This window comes from Lampetra planeri, chromosome 11 (assembly GCF_965212315.1).
Source record: "Lampetra planeri chromosome 11, kcLamPlan1.2.h2, whole genome shotgun sequence".
Lineage (NCBI taxonomy): Eukaryota > Metazoa > Chordata > Hyperoartia > Petromyzontiformes > Petromyzontidae > Lampetra > Lampetra planeri.
Genome location: NC_136117.1, coordinates 6489569 through 6510646, shown reverse-complemented (window position 1 = coordinate 6510646; position 21078 = coordinate 6489569). Strand labels below are relative to the sequence as shown.

Here is a 21078-nt window from a genome sequence, read left to right as displayed (position 1 = left end):
CACATCACCACCACTGCCACCACCACTGCCCACATTACTCCTACTACCACCTCCACCACCACCAATATCACCATCACGAATACAGCTTCTGTCACCACCACCACGGTTTCCATCATCATCTCCACCTCCACCACTACCTTCACCACATTCATCAACATCGCCACCACAACCTTCACCACAGTGACCACCACCGACTCCATTGAAACCACCGCCAGTCGCTACCTTCACTACCTCCACCGTAGCCATCACCACCACCACCCTAACCGCGTGTCCGCCTCGTGCACAGGGAGCCCGTTTGGCGTGCCGGTGCGGGACGAGGTGAACCCAGCCAAGGTGCGGTGCTCGGGCCCGGGGCTGGGCCTGAGTGCCGGTGGTGGCGTCGTCGGCGCTGTCCGGGCCGGCGCGCCGCAGATGTTCAGCGTCGACTGCAGCCGCGCCGGGGACGCCGCACTGGACGTCACCGCACAGGGACCACACGGTACTCCTGGGGGGGGGGGGGGGGGGGGGGAGAGGCCTGCCGCCCAAAACGTCCTCAGCATTGTAAATTCCGTTCTAGTGTGCCTCTACGTCTTGTGTGCTGCGCTACGAACCCGGCGAATCGGGTTAGATTTCCGCTCGTGGCCAACACGGGTGACGATATGATCTGAAGCGGTCCTGGGTGTCCCCTAGGTCGCCTCAGCCTCAAATGAGTCGCCTGGTGCGATGTGTAAACATCGTCACGAGGGGGAGGAAAAGGCTGCCGAGGGTGGCGTTGGCCACCCACCCTCCTCGTGTGCCGTGTCGGCCTTCATAGGTGCTCGCTAACAGCGCTTGCCTCAACAGTCTTCTAACACTGCTGTTGTGCGCATATGCGGGCTTGATACTCTTATGCGGCAACGGAAGCTCATTCATGCGAATCTCCCTCCCTAATCCCTCTCTCCATAATCCCCCATTAACACAACTGACGTGCTTACGTCCGGGGGTGGAATTCCTTTCCAACTCAGACCTCGCTTGCTTGCCCATCGCCACATATATAACTTCTTGTTGTAGCTGCTCTCTCTCGCTGGTTCATCAGTTCCACTGCTGGACTTTATTTTTCCTGCCTGAGGACGACCGCTTGTGTTGCGATCGAAACGTCGTGATTTATTTTATGTTATACCTACGTGACATTACCGAAAGAACCAAAGAGTAAGTCTTCTCAAGGCTTTACGGGGGATTATTTGTGTTTGACTTTGTGTGTGGGGAGTGGTGGACTGGGTTATGAAACCGGCAGCCTTTAAATTGATTTCCAGCTCGGCTAACATTGGTGGAGACTGATTACGAAACCAGTTTTGGGCCTCGTCTAGGTCTACTCAGCCATAAGTGGGTACCTGGTGCAGTGATAAAGCCACAGGACTGGGAAGGCAAAGGGCATGATGCTGGCCACACCTCCCTTTCATGCGAAGTGGTGGCCTTTTAGAGGCTCCCTGACAGCACCTGTCCCAACAGCATAGACAGGGGTTCTGTGTGTGTGTTGTCTATGCACGTGTGAGCTCACAAGGCTGCTCATGTGTTTGTACGCAGGCACACGGGAGCCAGTGGAGGTCGTGCAGGCTGTGGACGGCATTCACGCCATGACGTACACCCCATCGCTCGTGGGCCCTTACAGCCTCCACGTCCAGTACGCGGGGCAGGACGTCCCACACAGGTGTGTGACTGCAGTGTATCTACGTTGTGTATGCAGTGTGTATGCGGTGTGTATGCGGCAGAGGTGTGGACTCGAGTCATGTGACTTGGACTCGAGTCAGACTCGAGTCATGAATTTGATGACTTGCGACTCGACTTGGACTTGCATAACAATGACTTTGTCCCACCTATGAGATGTGGACTCGAGTCATGTGACTTGGACTCGAGTCAGACTCGAGTCATGAATTTGATGACTTGCGACTCGACTTGGACTTGCATAACAATGACTTTGTCCCACCTCTGGTATGCGGTGTGTCTGCAGTGTGTATATATGTATGCATGTTGAACTTATTTTGCACCGTACGTAGCCAACTGCACTCGAGTTTAGAGTATTTGGCTGCTATAAATGTCCACGTGACGATGATGATGCTGAGCCACTTCGTTGAGCTATCATTCGTGGCCAGGTGGCTTCCTGAAAAAAGAGCTACATAGCTCAGTGGGCCTTATCTGGTAAAATAAAATATAAGTTTATAATGTATCGCCTGCAGGCGCGCTCGCCCGCTCACTGGCTACACCGAGCGAGTGAGCGTGCAGGCGTTGTGAGCCCCCGTAATGCCGCGCTTGTTCCGCCGCAGCCCGTTTGGCGTGGACGTGCTGGCCGCGTACGACGCCGGCCGCGTGCGGGTGAGCGGCGCCGGCGTGAGCGCGGCCGGCGTGCCCGCCAGCCTGCCCACGGACTTCACCATCGACACCCGAGAGGCGGGGGACGCCCCCCTGTCCATCACCATCGTGGTACGCTCCGATTGGCACCGGCGCAGGGCACGCTCGTGGCAATGGTGAAGGCTGGAGTGTAATGATGATCCCGATGTATTGGTGAAACCTTGCAAAGTGTCCAAGTTGCTTTACTCACCAGAACCACTTTCTCTTTGATGCAACTGATGTCCGCCTTCCATTTGGCGAGTGTCGCCTCTGTAGGTGGTCCTCATGCCACAGGACGTCAGTGTTTAGTGTTGTTGGAAAATGTGCCGGCCGACAAAGAAACACATATTCTACGTAACGTCATTCTATTGCGTTCAATGTACACATTGTGTGATACATTATGCTTTCTGGTGGCCTTAATACACATTATATATTTCTTAAGTTATTAAATTGCATTTCATATACAATACTTAACATATTCAAATACCTTTATATTGCATTATATGCTACTTAACCGTATTTTAGTGCGTTTAACATGCGTTAAATTACGCGTGCATTTATCGTATTGCATTTAAAATGAAACGGTTCCCAACTTACCGACTTCCCCACGGCGTTCCACCTCAAATTTGGCGGCAGGTGCTGCTCCCAGCCAGCAGAAAGCAGTGGCTGTGGAGATTCAGTCACCGATTCGGTTTCTATTCAGATGCGGTTTGAGCGGATCGGATTTTTCTTCCCCGTATAGCCTCTTGCTTTTTCCCGGTACATCGTACCGTCGTCCATTTTTTTTCTCTCTCACCAGTATGCATTCCAGTGCAACGCTGTCCCTGCTTTAACCGCCGCAGGCCACTGAGAAGTGATGATGCTGCGGAGACAGATCTATAAACTTCCCAATTTGGTACGGAGTTGGGGAGACGGCAGAGGTCGCAACCGGGTACCCGATACCCGCACCCTACCCGATATTCGGCTACCAGTACCCGGCCAAGTACGGGTAGCCGTTTGCGACCCTGGTGCGGCCGGGTACGGGTACGGGTAGGCCGTGAGTCACTGGTGAGTAACCGTTTGTCACTCATTTCGGGTAGGGTACGGTTAGGGAACGGGTACCCGTACCCGGCCGGGTACGGGTAAGGAATCAAAACCCGTTTGCGACCTCTGGGAGACGGTCCTGAAACTTTAAGCCAATTAAACCGGGCCCTACTTTAATAACAATAACGATTTAAACATATATTTTCCTCTGGTAAATATCAATAAAATACCAATTTTCGCGTTTTCAAGAGACGGAAGATGATGGCCATGATTACTGCTGCTAATGACCCGTTTGCTGTTGCTGGATGCTAGGACCCTGACGGTTGCCCGCGCCGCGCCCGCGTGCTGGACGGAGGGGACGGCCTGTTCTCGGTGTCGTACCTGCCGGACGTTGCCGGTCGCTACTCGGTGGCTGTCGGCTACGGCACGGATGAGGTTCCCGGCAGCCCCTTCCCCGTGCACGCCTTCGCCACGGGGGATGCCTCCAAGTGCTTCCTGGCCGGTGCGCGTCGCCCTGGCAACTGAGAGCCTGAGCCAAAGAACTAGCACTGAACCCGAGCTATAAACCATAACTATTAAACTCCTAACCCTGAACCCCTGACCCTAACCCTGAACTCTAACCTGAAACGCTAACTTTTCAACGAAGCCTCAACCCAAACGGTCAACTCAAACCGTAAGTCCTTAACCTAAACACCTAACCCTATACTGACACAGGTTGCAATTCAGGTAACTCTTGCAAATGGGACTCTCCTTGTGTCTTGCGTTCTTACTTACCTGGTTAAAACAAAACAACACTGACTCAAGTAAAATGACTCATCGGATAGTGTAACTTTAAACTCTAACCCTCAACACCTTTTGGTGTCCAGGTCACTTTTGCAAACGACAATTTCCTTGTCTCTTGAGTTCTGGCTTGGTTAAAGTATAATGATAAACTATAAAGCCTCACTGAGTCTCAAGACATGTCTCCAGGAGGCTCCTGCATTAGAATGTCTGATCAGTTCCTTACTAAGTATTTTCATTTGACGGAGGAAATCATGATACACAGAGAATACCCACACATCAGATAAGCTTTCATACAAACCACGTACATTGTAAAATGGAATAGCCGCAAAAGGTGGCTGAGAGATCAACCACCAACTTGCTGCGTTTACGCCTGCTGGCCAAATCATAGCAATCCATGTGATCCTCAGTGATCTTTGAGTGAATCACCAACCGCACCTCTGTAGATAACAGGCATGTGCCCCCACGCCCAGAAATGTACCTCCGTGATGCATATGCCAAGGTGGGCACACACGTGTAACGAGGTGGCACGTGGCCTTTCGTTGTGCCTTCTGCAGAGTTAAGTCTGAAGTAGGGACGAGTTTCGGATTTAAATTGTTGAAATATCGGCTTTTCAGTAAAAAATTTACTACATTTTGTTTAACTTGCATTGTTTATGCACTAAATGTAATGAGATTTGTAATGTGTAACTAATAATCACGACATTCTATGTTCCGCCATGACGTTCCATCAGTAAAGTAATGCTTTTTTAACGTGGAAACATGTATATCTTTATTATTTAAGCACATTTTTGTGTAACGGGATGGCACTTTGTACCGGGAAGAACGCGGAAGTGATGCCATAGAAGTGACGTCACTTCCTGCGACGTCACAAATCCGGATCAATCGAAACAAAAAAAAGATTCGGATCATCCAAACTGCCGCATCTCGGTTCGAATTTTAAAAATGTTTTTATTATTAATCCGAGAATTTAGAATGCGTCCCTCGTCTGAAGCATTAACCGTGAGTCTTCTGCTACCATTCCTCGAGTCAGAGCGCCGCCATCTCCCCTCCCCGGCGTGACAACAGACGGGGGCCCGGGCCCAGCCATTCAAATCGGCGAGCCCACGCTGGTGCTGGTGAACGCCAAGGAAGCCGGGCGCGGCAAGGTGACGTGCCGCGTGCTCACGCCCGAGCAGCTCGAGCTGGACGTGGACGTGGTGGAGAACGCCGCCGACGGCACCTTCAGCATCGTGTTCACGGCCACCCAGCCCGGGCCGTACGTCATCGCCGTGCGCTTCGGGGGCCAGCTCATCCCCAACTGCCCCTTCCACGTGCTGGTGAGAACCCCCCCCGCTCGCCCGGCGAACCCGGCCCCCCACCCCCCAGACGTTGTGGGCGCGAGTCGCGCAGCTCACCTCTCTGTGACGGAACCTGTGACGGCACGGGGCTCAGGAACGTGGTCGTAACGACAGCAGCAACTGCAACAAATTGTAAGAAATACTGAAAAGCGCACACGGAAGCACGGAGAGATGCGAACTTGCAATCCCACTGAGAGGCAGATAGGCTAATGATGTAATTGACACTGTTAAGAACATTAAGTGGTGGTCCCTTGGTTAGAATATTAACCCTTTATACCACCTTCATAAGCTCTTGTTAGGGAATGAAGCCACTCCAGACGGACCAACCCTGCCTGCACATACGCTGTGTCCTCTATTGTGACCGTTAAAATGGGTAGCGAGTAAAAAAGAAAGACAGTGGGCTTGGGCAGGACTCACCGCTCGTCGGGGTAATATCCGATGGTCAAGAATGATGACGGGGTTACAGCTCTGTAATTGCAATAGTCACGCCACTGCTGGAGGAAGAGGCCTCTGCGAGAGGGAGCTCTGGAGAGAGCTCCTTGAGAAAGCATCTTGCCCACTCTTCCACGCTGGCGAGACTCATCTTGGGAGAGGTGGGAGTGACCACACTTTACCCCACCACATATGACCTGCCCATTGACTAATTGTAATTACCTGTGATAATAACAATTACGTTAGAATGATCTGCCAGCTACCATTGCGCTGCGCTGCGTTGACAAACTGCCAAATTAGAAAATTCGCCTGCAAATTACTCTGTTGGGACTATACATAGCAATCTTCGCTCTCCTGATGGCAGACTCATGCCTCAGGTCACTTGCAAATTAACCTATCCTGGTCTCCTGAGCTTCTCACTTGGTGAAACAAAATGAACTTAAAAACTAATTCTAAACTAAACTATAAAACTAGAAACTTTTATTTCACCAGGTAAGGCCCACTGAGCTACATAGCTCTTTTTCAGAAGCGATCTGGCCACAATTGATAGCCCAACGAAGTGGCTTATCACGTGGACATGTATAGCAGCCAAATACTCTGAACGCGTGTTGATTCCAAATGCTACTGTGTTGCCGAGTGTCCGTTGCAACCACCTACCCCACCGCTCGCGACCTGCACCTCCGATTAACACGGTTGGTTATGTGCGGTGCGAAAGGAGTTCGGCGTACATGCATACAGTACAGCCTTCGGCCCTGCCCTGTTTTGATGCAGGCGATGAGTGAGGACATCTCGACGGAGTCGCTGAGGCCATTCCACCTGGTCGTCCCCTTCTCTCTGCGCAAGGGACACATTACGGGCAAGTACCCGCTGCAGCCTCGGCCTCCGCTTTGCATCCTACGTGGCTCGGAGTGCCGCAAAACACCACCCGGTGGCATTTGCATTCGAACGCGTGTCTGTCTGCCTCGTGCGAGTAGGGTTAATTTGCTTCAAAATAGAATGAAGCTCCAGAACGCCGGTATCTCTGGACGTCATCGGGGTAGGACAAGAGCCCTTACCCACACACTTGTCGAAACAATGATATACTCGTGACTCGTGATGAAGATGGCATCGTCGCCGCATTTTTTTACGTAAATAAGTTAATTGGACGTGCGCACATTTTTACCATTGCACGTGTGCAAATACACCTGTCACGTGTCACACATCTCGGTTGTTTTTATAATGGGGAGAAATTAGGAGTGGTCTAAATGTTGAAGCGGTGAGAAAATTATTAAAATAATTGCCGCTTTTTTTTTATCCCAATTATATTTAAATGTTGCTCAAAGTGTCGTGTCATCACGCAAATATGTTTTATAGTTTAAAAGTCTTTTAGAGTGATGCAAACTCATTCTTCGTAGTGGGCTGATATAATAAGTACCACTTCATGGTACCTCAACATTGCTTACCCTATTGGGCTTGAAACTGTGGAAGTGCGACCACTGTCTCTGGGCTATGCTTGTTTGAGCATAGAGTCACTTTATTTTGGGGTTTTTTTTACGTCCAGTAACTCCTCACTGATTCTCAGGACTCTTTTTCAGGAGGGTCCTGCATTGGGAGGTTTGGCCATTTCTCAGTTAACCCTTTCCCGTTTCGAGTCGCCTGCAAGTTGCAGGTTGGGTCTCATTCACCGCTGCATCTTGGAACTCGCAAGCGGTTCGGCATTAATTTTATTTAGAGAGACATAGCACCGTTGTTTTTAAAGGCATTGTACTCACCGCAGAGAACTGTAGCGACACGACTGCACTCTATGATTTCTGCCACCTAACTGTGCTACATGCTCTCCCTCATCGCCTTGTCGGAGCCTCAGTACATCTTCCGACCTGAAGATATACCGAAAAACTGACTAGGTACATGTACGTCATCAGTTTTACGTCATCAGAATGGGAAAGATTTAAGCAGCATTTTTGTCTGTGGAAGGAAACTGCAGTACCTGGAGAAATCTTCTTAGGTTTTTTCGGTAAAGTCACGTAGAAAGTAAAATAAAATAAAAAACCCACACATGGATTACACGCATGTTTCACACATGTGGGTTCATGAACATCTCTGCTCTACTGCCATTTCCTGTCCGCCGTGCAGCCCAGCACGTGTGGGAGATTCACAGAGCCCGCGTGGCTTCACCGAAACACGTCATGCCCTGCTGGCGGCTCACAGTGGCGCGGGTGTTTTGGCAGGCGAGGTGCACATGCCGTCCGGCAAGAAGGCCAGCCCCAGGATCATCGACAACAGAGACGGAACCATGAGCGTCAGCTTTGCCCCGATCGAGAAGGGGCTGCACGAGATGGACATTAAATACAATGGGCACCACATCCCAGGTGAGTGAGAATGTATGTATGGGAAGTGGTAGTTTAATGGTTCGCGCGCCGCGCTGCGCTACAAATCCGGTGACCCGAGTTCGATTCCCGCTCGCGACCAACACCAGTGACGATTATTTGAACTGGTCCTGGGCCTCCCCTAGGTCGATTCACCCGTTGCGATGTGTAAACATTGCCACTAGGAAGATAAAGGTGGCAGGGTGTGGTGTTGGCCACCTCACCCCCTCGTGTGCCGTGCCAGCCATCAAAGGTGCTCACTAACACCACTTGCCCCAAACAGTTTTTGCAGGCTATGCGGGGGATCTTTGTATTTGTATGTTGAACTTCTTTCACACCCTACATATCCAACTGTGCTGATCGGAGGTGCGGGGGAAGGACAACAAACTAAACACAAAAAAACAGTTCTAAAGAAATGAGCTTTCAATCTGGATGATTTAAAAGTGCACAACTTGGCTTCCTCACATCGGAAGGAAGAGCATTCCCAATGGCTGCAGAAGTCTGAAAGCGCGATGCAGTGACCACCTTTGTTCGATGGTTAACCAAAAGCCACCGCTGTGAGGATGACCGGAGTTTGCGTGATGGTGGTTTATGCTCCTTGATGAGGACATCTGGATGTGTCATGCAGGGATTCCAAAACGATCAACCGCGTCACGCGTTTACACATTCACCGGTCTTCTGCGTTCGAACACACATTTAGTCGTTACTTGCTGCACATGCCTGATATTTAGTAAACATGTTCTCCATGGCAGTGCAAGCTCTACTTCAAATTAAGATAGAGGGCTTGCATTTGTGTATATGTACGTTTGATTCCAAGAACACAGGATGAGATGTTACTATCCTTTGTGCAAGCACTTCCAAGAGTTCATGAACAGTGAGCCTGGTGAAATTTGGGGAGCGCATCGTCAGTAGTGTACCTTTGGTTCCTAGGGTGTTTCGGCCTTTCACACTATACACCCTCCCCAAAGGCGGCCAGCGACAGGGTGATCAATCAACAAAGTTCCCCCATGTAGCCGATAACATACTGTTGGGCAAGTGCGGTTATCGAGCACCTTGGAAGGCCTCCATGGAGCACTTTTTCTCCCTGGTGCTGATTTTTAGACAGCGTACCAGTCGCTCGTTTAAGGCAGATTCGACCGAGGAGAGGCCCAGGACCAGTTAAGAAATTCACGAGTGATGTTTCGCCGTGAGTGAGCATTGTGTCGTCGGGTTCGTCTCGCAGTGCACTAACCTTTACATGACCTCTTATGTGAGGTATAGATTAGTGATTCACATGTTGATAGATGTGTTCATTAGTCTTCAGACATGTGCCGTATGTAATTGATTTGTATTTGAACAGAGATTGGTCAGTGCATAAATGTGCCTGGTGGGTCCCGAGGACTGGAGTTTTGCAAATTCTGGTATCAAGAATCTGTGTGCGGTGAATGGCTGTCCCGGGGTATGTGTGTCTGTGCATGAGCGTGAGCAGCTTTGGCACGGTAGTTCGTCAGCTAAGCTGCCAACCTGGCGGCATGAGTTCAATTCTCGGCCATGGCCAACACCCGTGGAAGTCGTATCCGAACCCTTCCTGGGGTTTTCGTAGGTCGACTCCATCTTAAATGAGTACTTTGTGGAGTGTTTGAACATCAGAACCGTGGAAACAAAGGCAGCCAGGAGTGGTACTGGCGACGCCGAACCCTTGGGTGCCGTGATGATCTTCACAGATCCTGGCTAACAGCACTTGCCCCAACAGGGTTGATGGCTGTACGGGGGATCTTCATCTTTGTCGTTTACACGCCGCACATACAGGCAGCCCCCTGCAGTTCTACGTGGATGAGATGAACGGGCCGAGTGTGACCGCGTATGGGCCCGGCCTGAGCCACGGAATAGTCGGCAAGCACGCGGCCTTCACCATCGACACCAAGGATGCAGGCGAAGGTACCCACTCCATCACGAGCTTCATCATGATCATCATCATCAGCAGCAGCAGCACCGACGTAGACATCAACACCGTCATCGTTGTCATTGCCTACTGCATTGTAATCGCGCTCATCGCCATCCTCATCATCATCAGCACCTTCGTCGTCGTTATCATCTTTGTCAACGCCACTGTCATCAGCACTGTCACTGTTGTCATTATCGTCATGATCAAGAGCAACACTGTCATCATTAGGATTGTATTCATCATCGTGATCTGCAGCATCATCATCATCATCGTTATTATCATTCATTATTTAAGCAATCGGCTCTGCACAAAGGATTAATTTGAGCGTCTCATCTAGGTCGCCATATCGATTAAGGAAATATTTGTTTATGCACATCTAAATATAAAAGATTAACGAATGATGAATGGCCCAACATTTGGGGATCCAATCTAACTCGTGTGACAATAACAGTTTGAATTTCATGGTAGAAAGTCATAGCCTATGACCATATCAGCAAGAATATGCCCGATAAATTCTGGTCAAAGTCACCACTGTGCATACAGAAGGTGTTGAGGCTGCTGCTGACTTACGTTGCCAGCAGAGGGTGGTGTAGAAAACATCCTTCATTGTACTGTACTATATTCCAGCATCTATGCTCCCTGCCTTCACCATCCCACACTGATCAGAGTTACCATGATCTGCGCGGCATGGGGAGGGCCTGATCCATAAGTGGATTGACAAATTGGCTGTGCATGCAAATTAAGTTGATAAATCCGCAGCCAATGACATTATGTAGATAAGCTTGTCATTGCATACATAAATACCCTTTGTCATCCAGAAGTGCCTTGACGAAAACGGCGGTACACTTCCACACACACACACAAAGATCCAAAGATCCCCCGTATAGCCTTAACAGACTGTTGGGGCAAGTGCTGTTAGCGAGCACCTATGAAGGCCGGAATGGTACACGAGGGGGTGGGTGGCCAGCACCACGCCCGGCCGCCTTTGTCTCCCTAGTGGCGATGTTTACACATCGCACTAGGTACTCATTTTAGGCTGAGTCGACCTAGGTGAGGCCCGGGACCGGTTCAGATAATCGTCACTGGTGTTGGCCGTGAGCGGGAATCGAACTCGGGTCGCCGGGTTCATTGCGCAGCGCGCTAACCGCTGCACTATCGCTCCCCACACACACACACATGCACACACACGCACGCGCGCACACACACACACACGCACGCGGTGTGACAGACAGGGGAACGTGCCTGTGGTTATCACGGTTGATACTATTCCTCGCGTTGTGGTGGCGTCAGGCGGGCTGTCACTGGCAGTGGAGGGCCCCTCCAAGGCTGAGATCTCGTGCCAGGACAACAAGGATGGCACCTGCTCCGTGTCCTACCTGCCCACCGCCCCCGGGGACTACAGTATCGCCGTCAAGTTCGCTGGGCAGCACATCCCCGGAAGCCCGTACATGGCTCGCATAACCGGTACACGCAAAGACAAAGTTTTACCCCGTGTAGCCTTAACAGACCGTAGGAGCAAGTGCTGTTAGCGAGCACCTATGAAAGCCGGCACGGCGCACGAGTGGCGATGTTTGCACAACGCGCCAGGTACTCATTTGAGGCTGAGTTGACCTTAGGGGAGGCCTAGGACCGGTTCATATAATCGTTACAGATGTTGGCCGTGAGCAGGGTCTGTAGCGCCGCGGGGTTTGTAGTGTAGCGCGCTGAACCGCTTCACTACCGCTCCCCACCGGTAAACGCACACGTGGAGACAAAGAACCACGGCGTAGCCTACACGGACGACGACGACAATGGGCAAGTACTGTTAGCGAGCGCTTACGGAGGCCGGCGCGGCGCACGATGGCGCGGCGCAACCAGCACCGCCAGTGTCACTCAGGGGCCCGGTCTTGCGTACCAAGCCACCGGGTCCCCCCCCCCCGATGGTGGAACCGAGGCCCTCTCGTTCCGTTGCAGGGGAGGACAGCCTGCGCGCGTCGCTGCTGAGCCGCGGCTCCACGCACGACGTGTCGCTGCGCATCCCCGACGGCACGGACCCCGCGCTGCTTACGGCCAACATCGCCGCGCCGTCGGGGCGCCAGGACGCGTGCCTCCTCAAGAGGCTCGACGACGGGCAGATCGGTACGAAGGGGCCGGCGCCCGATGGTCGTTAACCCCGCCGGCAACGGCGGCGGCATTTGCCACCGCCGCTGCTGATGCCGCCGCCATCTCAGACGCTGCCGCTGGCATCATCGGAGACATCTCTACCGCTACTTTCTCATTTCTTTAGAGCTGCTTTTTGTGTTTAGTTTGTTGTCCTTCCCCCGCGCCTATGATTAGCACGATTGGCTATGTACGGTGCGAAAGAAGGTCGACGTACGTACGCACTTCTTCCGTGCGGCTGTTATCTCCGCCACTTACTGCTGACTGGGAATTGTGCTCTGGGTTCATAGAGCAGTATTCCCACCACTGCACGAACTGCTCCCCACATAGACACAAAATCACATATGAAGTACTCACAAACAGAGACAAAGACAGACAACTCTTGTATAGCCTTAACGGAAGGTTGAGGAAAGTGCTGTTAACGAGCACCTGTTTATGCCGTCACAGCACAGAAGGGGGTGACCAGCACGATGCCTGGCTGTCTTTGTCTCGCCAATGCGCGAGGTATTTGAGTTAATGAGGGGACAGCCAGGGCCAGTTCAGATATTCGCCACTGATGTTGGCCATGAGCAGCAATTTAACTCAGGTCACCGGGTTCGTTGCCCAGTGCGTTAATCACTACTCCCCACATTCCCGCACCTTCAGTTCATACGGTTGGTTACGTATGGCGCGAAAGAAGTTCAACATACATACACAAAGACAAATATCCCCTGTATAGCCTTTAACAGGCTGTTTGTCAGCGGTTTTCCACGCGTAAACACGTGTAAAACCGCTGTTCCCCCTTGCCGCTCCGTATGCCCGCAGGGATCTCGTTCAGCCCCAAGGAGGTGGGCGAGCACCTGGTGAGCGTCCGCGAGGGCGGCCGCCACGTCCCCAGCAGTCCGTTCCGCGTCGCGGTCGGCGCCTCCGAGGTGGGGGACGCGCGGCGTGTGCGCGCCAGCGGCCTCGGCCTGGAGGAGGCTCGCACGTGCGAGGCGGCCGAGTTCATCGTGGACACGCGATACGCCGGTGAGAGGCGCCGCCCGCCGCCACCGCGTCGCTTGGTGTGCAGGAGGTCGTGGGTTCAATCCTGATCCTGACGCCTGCTGGATATTTGGAGTTCGCACGTTTTCCCCGTGGTCGAGTGTGGATTTTTCGCCGGGTCCTCCGCTTTTTCCCTCCGCGTTTAGTCACGTGCGTTCGGGTTAGTTGGCTGCTATGAATTTCCACGTGATAAGTCACTTCAGCTTCGTTGAGCTGAAATTTGTGGCCAGCTCGCTTGTGAAAAAAGCTTTATTGCTCAGTGGGCCTTACCTGGTAAAATCAAAAGTTGAGTTATTGTTGAATAGTTTACATTGCTCACTACGGAATTAATTCTTCATTATCATCATCATCATAATAATGATTTCACGGTATCCGCTCGCTCTCGAAACGAGGGAACGACTTGGAGGCGCGTGGAGGAACCACAGTCTGTCAAAGGCTATACGACGGGTGCGGGGTGTCTGTGTGCGGGAGGGCAGGATTCGGCAGCATGTGTGTGTCCATGGAGGGGCCCAGCCGTGTGGAGCTGCACTGCGAGGACCTGGAGGACGGGCGCTGCCGCGTGTGGTACTGCCCCCCCGAGCCCGGCACTTACCACCTCGCTATCAAGTTTGCCGAGGAGCAGATACCCGGTACGCAGCCGCGTTCGTGCACCGGCGGATCCCAGCGAAACAACATAGGCAGACGCACGTGCAGAGAGAGGCACTTTGTGTGTGTCTCTCTCTGCGTGTGTGTCTGCTGTTTCCGTGTCTGTGTTTCACCATTCATTCTTACCTGATGATGGTTGCTTGTGTTGCAACCGAAACGTCGTATTCTATTATTATTTTATTTTATTTTCTACGTGACTTTACCGAAAGAACCAAAGAGTATATATATATACATATTTTGTGTGTTTATTGTGTTTTCTTATACAACACAATGACTGTGCTGGATTTCCCATGAAATGTTTTGCTTAATTAAGTGCCATTATTTGAATGAAATGTTGGTAATATTGAAAGGACAAATAAATTGTATACATCTCTTAAAATCATATTCCGCTCGTGATCATGAAAAATGTACGTGCGTCCTTTTTGTTTCATCAAGTAAATGCATTTTGGATGCGGTGAGTGCGTTTTAAGTTGGAACGAGCTACAAGTGATGGATTCCATCCAATTAGACGGCTCTAATTAGAACACTAGCGTAAAACCGACGCATAAATCACATTAAACGATGGGATTAGTGGCCCTTACAGAGAAACGATTCTGTTTGGAAAACCCTCATCAACTTATGCAAATACATTTCGACTCAAAGAGGCTGAGTAATTTATCGTACATCCTAATGGATAACCAGCGATTGCAATACATTTCGAAAAGCATCTGAAGACGATTACTCCATCTAAAGAAGCTGTTACGTGACCGGGTGGGCCGCACAGCTGTTTTATTCATTTTCCCAAATGAGAATCCACTGCCATTTCCGCAATGACACTCGTGGCCGTTGTTGTTGACTCGCGTGTTCACGTGTGGTGCTGTGTGTGCATGTGTATATATGGATTGGTAGCATGGAGTTAAGCGCACGGCGCTTACAAACCCAGGCTCCAGTGGAGAATATCTTATCCAGTCCTAGGCCTCCCTGCAGTCAATTCAGCCTTTGTATGAGTGCTTGGTACAGTGTGTAAACATCATCACTTAGGAGACAAATGTGGCCGGACGTGGTGCTGGCCACCCGCCCCCTCTTGTGCCATGCCGGCCTTCACAGGAGCTCGCTAACTGCAATTCCCCCAACAGACTGTGTAGGCTACGCGTCAGATCTTTGTCTTTGTGTGTGTGCTGATGTGTGGGGAGCGGTAGTGTAGTGGTTAGTGCGCTGCGCTATGAACCTGGCGACCCGGGTTCGATTCCCGCTCACGGCTAACACCAGTGACGATTATCTGAACCGGTCCTGGGCCTCCCCTAGGTCGACTCAGCCTTAAATGAGTACCTGGTGCGGTGTGTAAACATCGCCACTGGGGAGACAAAGGCGGTCGGGCGTGGTGCTGGCCACCCACCCCCTCGTGTACCGTTCCGGCCTTCATAGGTGCTCGCTAACAGCACTTGCCCCTACAGTCTGTTAAGGCTATACGGGGGATCTTTGTCTTTATCTTTGTGTGTGCATCCGCGTGCAGGCAGCCCATTCACCGTGCTGGTGAGTGGACCCGGGCGACAGAAGGAGGAGGTCTCCCTGTTGCAGGCGGCTGTCCCCGTGGCTCTCGTGGGCAGCACGTGCAGCCTGCCCCTGGCCATACCAGGTGAGGCTGCCCCCCTGTGCTCATGAATAATTCATAGTCAACGTTTTTGGGGTTAGATCGCGTTATTGATAAATGTGTCGTAACCCTCCACCACCCGACACGGCCAATCAGCAAAAAAGTGTCACGTTGACAAAAGACAAATAGTTCACTGCTTTAGCCCACCGGTGTGTTGAAGAGTGAATCCACAACATTTACAATTTTTGAGTACGATGCTGGATGCAATTACCAGCAAAACGTCGTCCTGCATACTAGGCGAGGTAGTTAACATCTCGCCACTGTGACTTTGGTCTGAGGATATTCCAGATTTGTAAAGGTATTTCTTCGTTTATATGTGAATAAAATAATCCGTTTTGTATATTGAGAATAATGTACTATATTTAATATTATCCCCAATTATTATTAAAGTTTGCATTCGGCATCATGCCATGAGATGACTTCGTGTTACCACTTCCGTAGTCACTCCAATAGGGTCCTCATCCCACACCGCAAAGCTCTTCACGAGGCAAGCGAAACAAAATATTAAGCCCTGACAACTAGAACAAGCGTGTCTTTTGTTTCCGGCTGGCATTCATTGTATTTGATCATTGTTAAAGTGCCTATTGAGATAAAGAAAGGGCGTATAATTGAGCTAGAGAGAGTTCCATCGCAGTTGAATAATCGCTGCGATACTTTTCCACACGATAAGCCACTTTGTTGACCTGCCATTTGTGGCCAGGTCGCTTCTCAAAAGGAAGTTAACACCTCGGTTGCCTTTGCTCGGTAAGATACAAAAATATATTTTTAAAGTGATATTTTACGTATCCTATACTTTGCACTCCCATCGTGTTTTGTATTCCGTTTGTTGTTGTAACGTTCGGACCCGCCCATACTGGGAATCTGTGAAAAAGAGATGTGTAGCTCATTGAATTCCTGCAGTATAATTGAATATTCTCACTGATTGCGCGCACCACATGCTCAAACGTTTAGCATCGGGCAAAGACTTTTCTCTCGAGGGTGAAGCTGTCTTTGTCCCCCCCTCCCCGCGTCTTTTGCAGGGAATTCATTAGTGTCAGATATAGCCATAGGCTGCAGGAATCACTGTCTGGGGTCTGGAACATAGTCTCGCTGGCCAAACGAGCTGTAAATGTCCATCATAATGCTTGAGTGGAGAACACAAGGGTGGTGGCAAGCTCATGTTCGTGATGGTATGGTGATGACGGCTGAAGCATTCCTACGCCCATTCTGTAATTCTGAATAAAATGACAGAGATTTGTTTTTGACCGGGCACCGTTTAACCCTTGGCATCTCAGAGCACTTCATTTGCGCTCGGCGACTTACGTAACAACATCATCTCAATCATTTGAAAGGGCACCTCCAGTGGCAGCTGCCCTTGTGCCACACAGGGGCAACTGCAAAACACAGAGGCAGCTGCCCCTGCGTGGCACAAGGAGCGGGAATTATTCTGTCAGTAGGGGGGGTGGGGCAGTTAGGAGGGGGGTGCGCGGGTGGGAGCGATGCTTGCCATGCATTTCCCAAAGGGGCCGTCCATAAATGACGTCACGCGATTTTGGACGATTTTTTACACCCCCCCCCTCGTCACACGGCGTCACAAAAAGTCAGACCCCCCTCTCAAATATGACGTCACAAAGCTGCCCCCCCCCCCCTCAAAAAAAAATAAAACATGCTTCAAATCTGCAGTCACGAAAGCTTCAAATCTAGAATGCTTCAAATCGCTTTAAACTATTGTCATTGTAGTGCATATTTTATGTGCCGCTGCACTCTGATGTTGTAGGAAAAAACATCAAAAAGTCTATTTAATTAAGTAAAACGTGTTGTCTATATTCATTTCAAGTTGCGCATTTTGATGTGACGTCACATTCCTCAAACCCCCCCGCCCCCTCGTCAACACATCGTCACAAATGTCTGACCCCGCCCCCTCCCCACCCCCAGGTGCCTGACGTCATTTATGGACGGCCCCAAACTCGCTAAAATATTTACGTCGATTTCCATCCGCAGACGCGGAGCGAGCTGGTCTGGGAGCGGAGGTGCGCGGCCCGTCGGGGCACATCCACCCCGCCGAGCTGGTGGACGCGGGCCCCAGCGTGTGCTGCGCCCGCTTCGAGGCGCGCGAGCTGGGCGCCCACGCCGTGAGCGTGCGCCACGGCGGTGGCGGCGGGGGCCACGTGCCGGGCAGCCCCTTCCCCTTCACCGTGGGGCCGCTGGGCGAGGGCGGGGCCCACCGCGTGCGCGCCGCCGGGCCCGGCCTGGAGCACGCGCTCGCCGGGGAGCCCGGTACGCGGGGCCCAACGGCGCGCGGCGCGCCGTGGGTTGTTGCGATAGAGCCGTCGCTGCGGTTTTGTTGCGGGGTCATGAGGGAGGCGGCAGACGTACGCCTCCATTGGCGATGTATGGTGTGAAAGTTCAACATACAGAGGTCTATTTCGATTTAAAGCTTTCGTGACTGCAGGGATTCATCTTCTTGGTTCTTTCGGTAAAGTCACGTAAAGTCACGTAGAATCCATTCTACGTGACTTTACCGAAAGAACCAAGAAGATACAGAGGTCTATTTATACATGTTTTTGAGCCGTAATGCTCCACTGCAATATTTAATGGGTTTGTATCCGATATTGTGTGTTTTTGTAGGTATGTGTTGAACTTCTTTCGTACCATACGTAGCCAACCGTGCTAACCGGAGGTGCCATTTTGCATTGACATGGCCCCATTGTTTAGACAGAGTGCTTTTGCCAAAAACATCTGGTAGCCCATTTGTATTTTTTTAGATGTCTGACTGCTGATGAGACTCATAAAGTCAAAATAAATCCAGTTTGTCTGCCTAAACACAGAGCACTTTGCAATAAAGGGGTGACAGACAACATTATTATAAATGGAAACAGAATCCGTGATTTTATAATTATAGGAGCGGCAACACAGCATGCGCGTTCGAGAGTGGCAGCACGCAGAGAACTACACACTGCACTGTTTACAGTAGAACCTCTCTTAACGACCACCCCTATTAACGACTAATCGCTTAACAACGGGCCTCCATAGGGCCCAAAGTGTTCACTTACCGACCATTCCCCTGTTAACGACGGGCTTACGGCAAGCACTCGACCGCCAATTTTGGCCAATCGGTGAGCTCCAAATTGCTCTGACCTAGGCCTTGGTCAATCAGCGACGTCCATTCACGAGTGTCGGGGCATTGTTTACGTTCAGTGTCTGCTGCGCTGTGAAGTGGAAACATCCACTCGCTTAACAACAAAATCACTTAACGACCGGTTTCGTGGAACGAATTACCGTCGTTAAGCGGGGTTCTACGGCATACAAATGGGACAGCACACGGCTCTGACAGCAGCTTTTTGTCCCACCCATCCTCCCTCTTCGTGCACCCAGCGGAGTTCGGGCTGTGGGCACGGGAGGCTGGGGCTGGAGCCATCATGGTGGCCGTTGAGGGCCCGGGCAAGGCGACCATCTCCAGCTGCCCCACGGGCGACGGTGCCTACATTCTCTCCTACCTCGTGCAGGAGCCCGGTGAGGAATGACCCCAAACCCTAGGGGAGTGGTGCTCAACCGGGGGGGGGGGGTACCCGAACCCCTGGGGTAGTAAGTGGCAATGTCCCAGGGAGCACTCATAAAATTAAATCATACGTGAGAGTCACTGGTGGATAATCGTGTGTGAATCTGTCAATATCAAATAACTATGATAAAATGTAGAACAATATAAAAGACCTTTCTAAACGCATGGGTGGGGAGGAGGCGGGGTTAATAATTTTCACCGCACGCTGTGTCAGTCAGTACACTGGAACGTGTGACGCTGACGCGATGCATTCCGTATGCACGACGTCGGCAGCGCGGCCCGGGTTGTGCGGTGGAAAATGTGATTCCCCCCCCCGCCCCACCAAACCACATGGCCAACGGCGTGGACCAGGCGTTTGCAGAGTGGCTGCAGGAAAGCCACGCGGGTTGTACGCACGTCAAACTTTTCGCACCTCACGTAGCCAACTGCGCCAATCGGAGTTTGCGCGGTGGCCCGTGACCGTCCGTTCGCTGCGCCCCCGCGCAGGAGACTACGAGGTGTCGGTGCGCTTCGAGGACGAGCACATCCCCGGCAGCCCCTTCCTCCTCACCGTGGACGGCGTCTGCGAGGAGTCGCGCCGCGTCACCGTCTCGGGCCTCCTGGTACAACCGGCAGTTGGCCCATTCATTCATTAATTCATTCATTCCGTCAAGCGGTCATTCGTTACTCACTCATTCTACATTTGAGCTATTTCAGTATTGTTTTCCCGTTTGTCTATTCATTCATCCATCTATCGATTCGAACATTCGTCCATATATGTAGCGTTCTGACCCGCCCCGACTGGACATCTGTGAAAAAGAGCTTTATTGCTCATCGGATTTCTCCAGTATAAATAAATATTCTGATTCTCATTCATATTTACCTATGCATCCATTCGTATATATTAGTAAATTCATTAATTCCTCCATTTGTCTAAACTATGAATGCGTATTTTTTCCAAGTATTAATTTATTATATTGTTCATGCATTTATATGTCTATTATAGAATCTTTCACGTCAAACAATTTTGTAAAATGATGGTCACCGTATATATTTTTTTATAAACAGCACTTTAAAACATCTTAAATACATATGTATCTGTGTAATCTGTAATAGTATCTGTCCATCTCATCTGACATTCACCTTTCTAAAATTATCCATATACAGTAGAAACAATAACGCAAACATCTACATATCTATCAACACAACCTGCCTTCTATCAAATACATATCTAATCAATGGATGTACTTATTTGCTGCTTTATGTTTGTATATACCACACATGTTGCACACTCGAGATGAAGGAACGTGGGCAGGTGCTCCAAATCGAGGGCAAGCACATTTATTTATTGTGGTTCATATGAATCTTGGGAAGAACAGCACCGTCACTCTGTAGAATGCAACAGCGCGTGTTACACGCAGCAAATCTTCCGAGACGCCATTAACCATGTGGCTGGTTCACACGTGCGGTTATTCATTAACCCTGCCAGCCACCTACAGGCCCGACTCAGACATTACATGCTGCTGTACACACATGCCTTGATGCATTGCACAGCACATCAGGACTTTCACAGAACCACACTTTACTCCCTTGCTGTACAAGGACACACTTAAAAGAGTGATCCATTCCTAATGTGCCACACACAGTAGTTGGAACTTTAAATCATTTATAAAACTTAGCAACTCTTGTCATCCAATAGGAGTCAGGGTGGAAGGTCAACCACCCAGCATCCTTTGCGGTTCACCTGAACGGGGCAAAAGGTCGCATAGAAGCCAAGGTTCACACGCCTTCAGGGTCGGTGGAAAACTGCTTCGTGTCCGAGATCGACAAAGGTCAGAATTGTGGCCGTGCCATCGCGGTTTGTCACGCTGTGCAATCGACGCCGGTTTAACCCCATTTCAGACCTGGGCATCATGTTCATGCATTCACGTTGTGAGA

General features: G+C 50.9%; 1 protein-coding gene across 1 annotated transcript in view; it reads left to right on the top strand.

Moving 5' to 3' along the window:
• The window catches only part of LOC144721235 (filamin-C-like), a 95515-nt gene that overhangs the window by 66741 nt on the left and 7696 nt on the right, over positions 1-21078 (top strand). Inside the window, exons 27-43 of the mRNA XM_078598687.1 lie at positions 287-478; positions 1543-1666; positions 2280-2436; positions 3679-3868; positions 5214-5464; positions 6689-6773; positions 8125-8265; positions 10051-10179; positions 11477-11650; positions 12140-12304; positions 13130-13333; positions 13825-13977; positions 15486-15608; positions 17604-17879; positions 18978-19115; positions 19648-19763; positions 20840-20972. Coding sequence (XP_078454813.1) covers positions 287-478; positions 1543-1666; positions 2280-2436; positions 3679-3868; positions 5214-5464; positions 6689-6773; positions 8125-8265; positions 10051-10179; positions 11477-11650; positions 12140-12304; positions 13130-13333; positions 13825-13977; positions 15486-15608; positions 17604-17879; positions 18978-19115; positions 19648-19763; positions 20840-20972 — 2751 coding nt within the window. The remainder of the gene's footprint in view (positions 1-286; positions 479-1542; positions 1667-2279; positions 2437-3678; positions 3869-5213; positions 5465-6688; positions 6774-8124; positions 8266-10050; positions 10180-11476; positions 11651-12139; positions 12305-13129; positions 13334-13824; positions 13978-15485; positions 15609-17603; positions 17880-18977; positions 19116-19647; positions 19764-20839; positions 20973-21078) is intronic.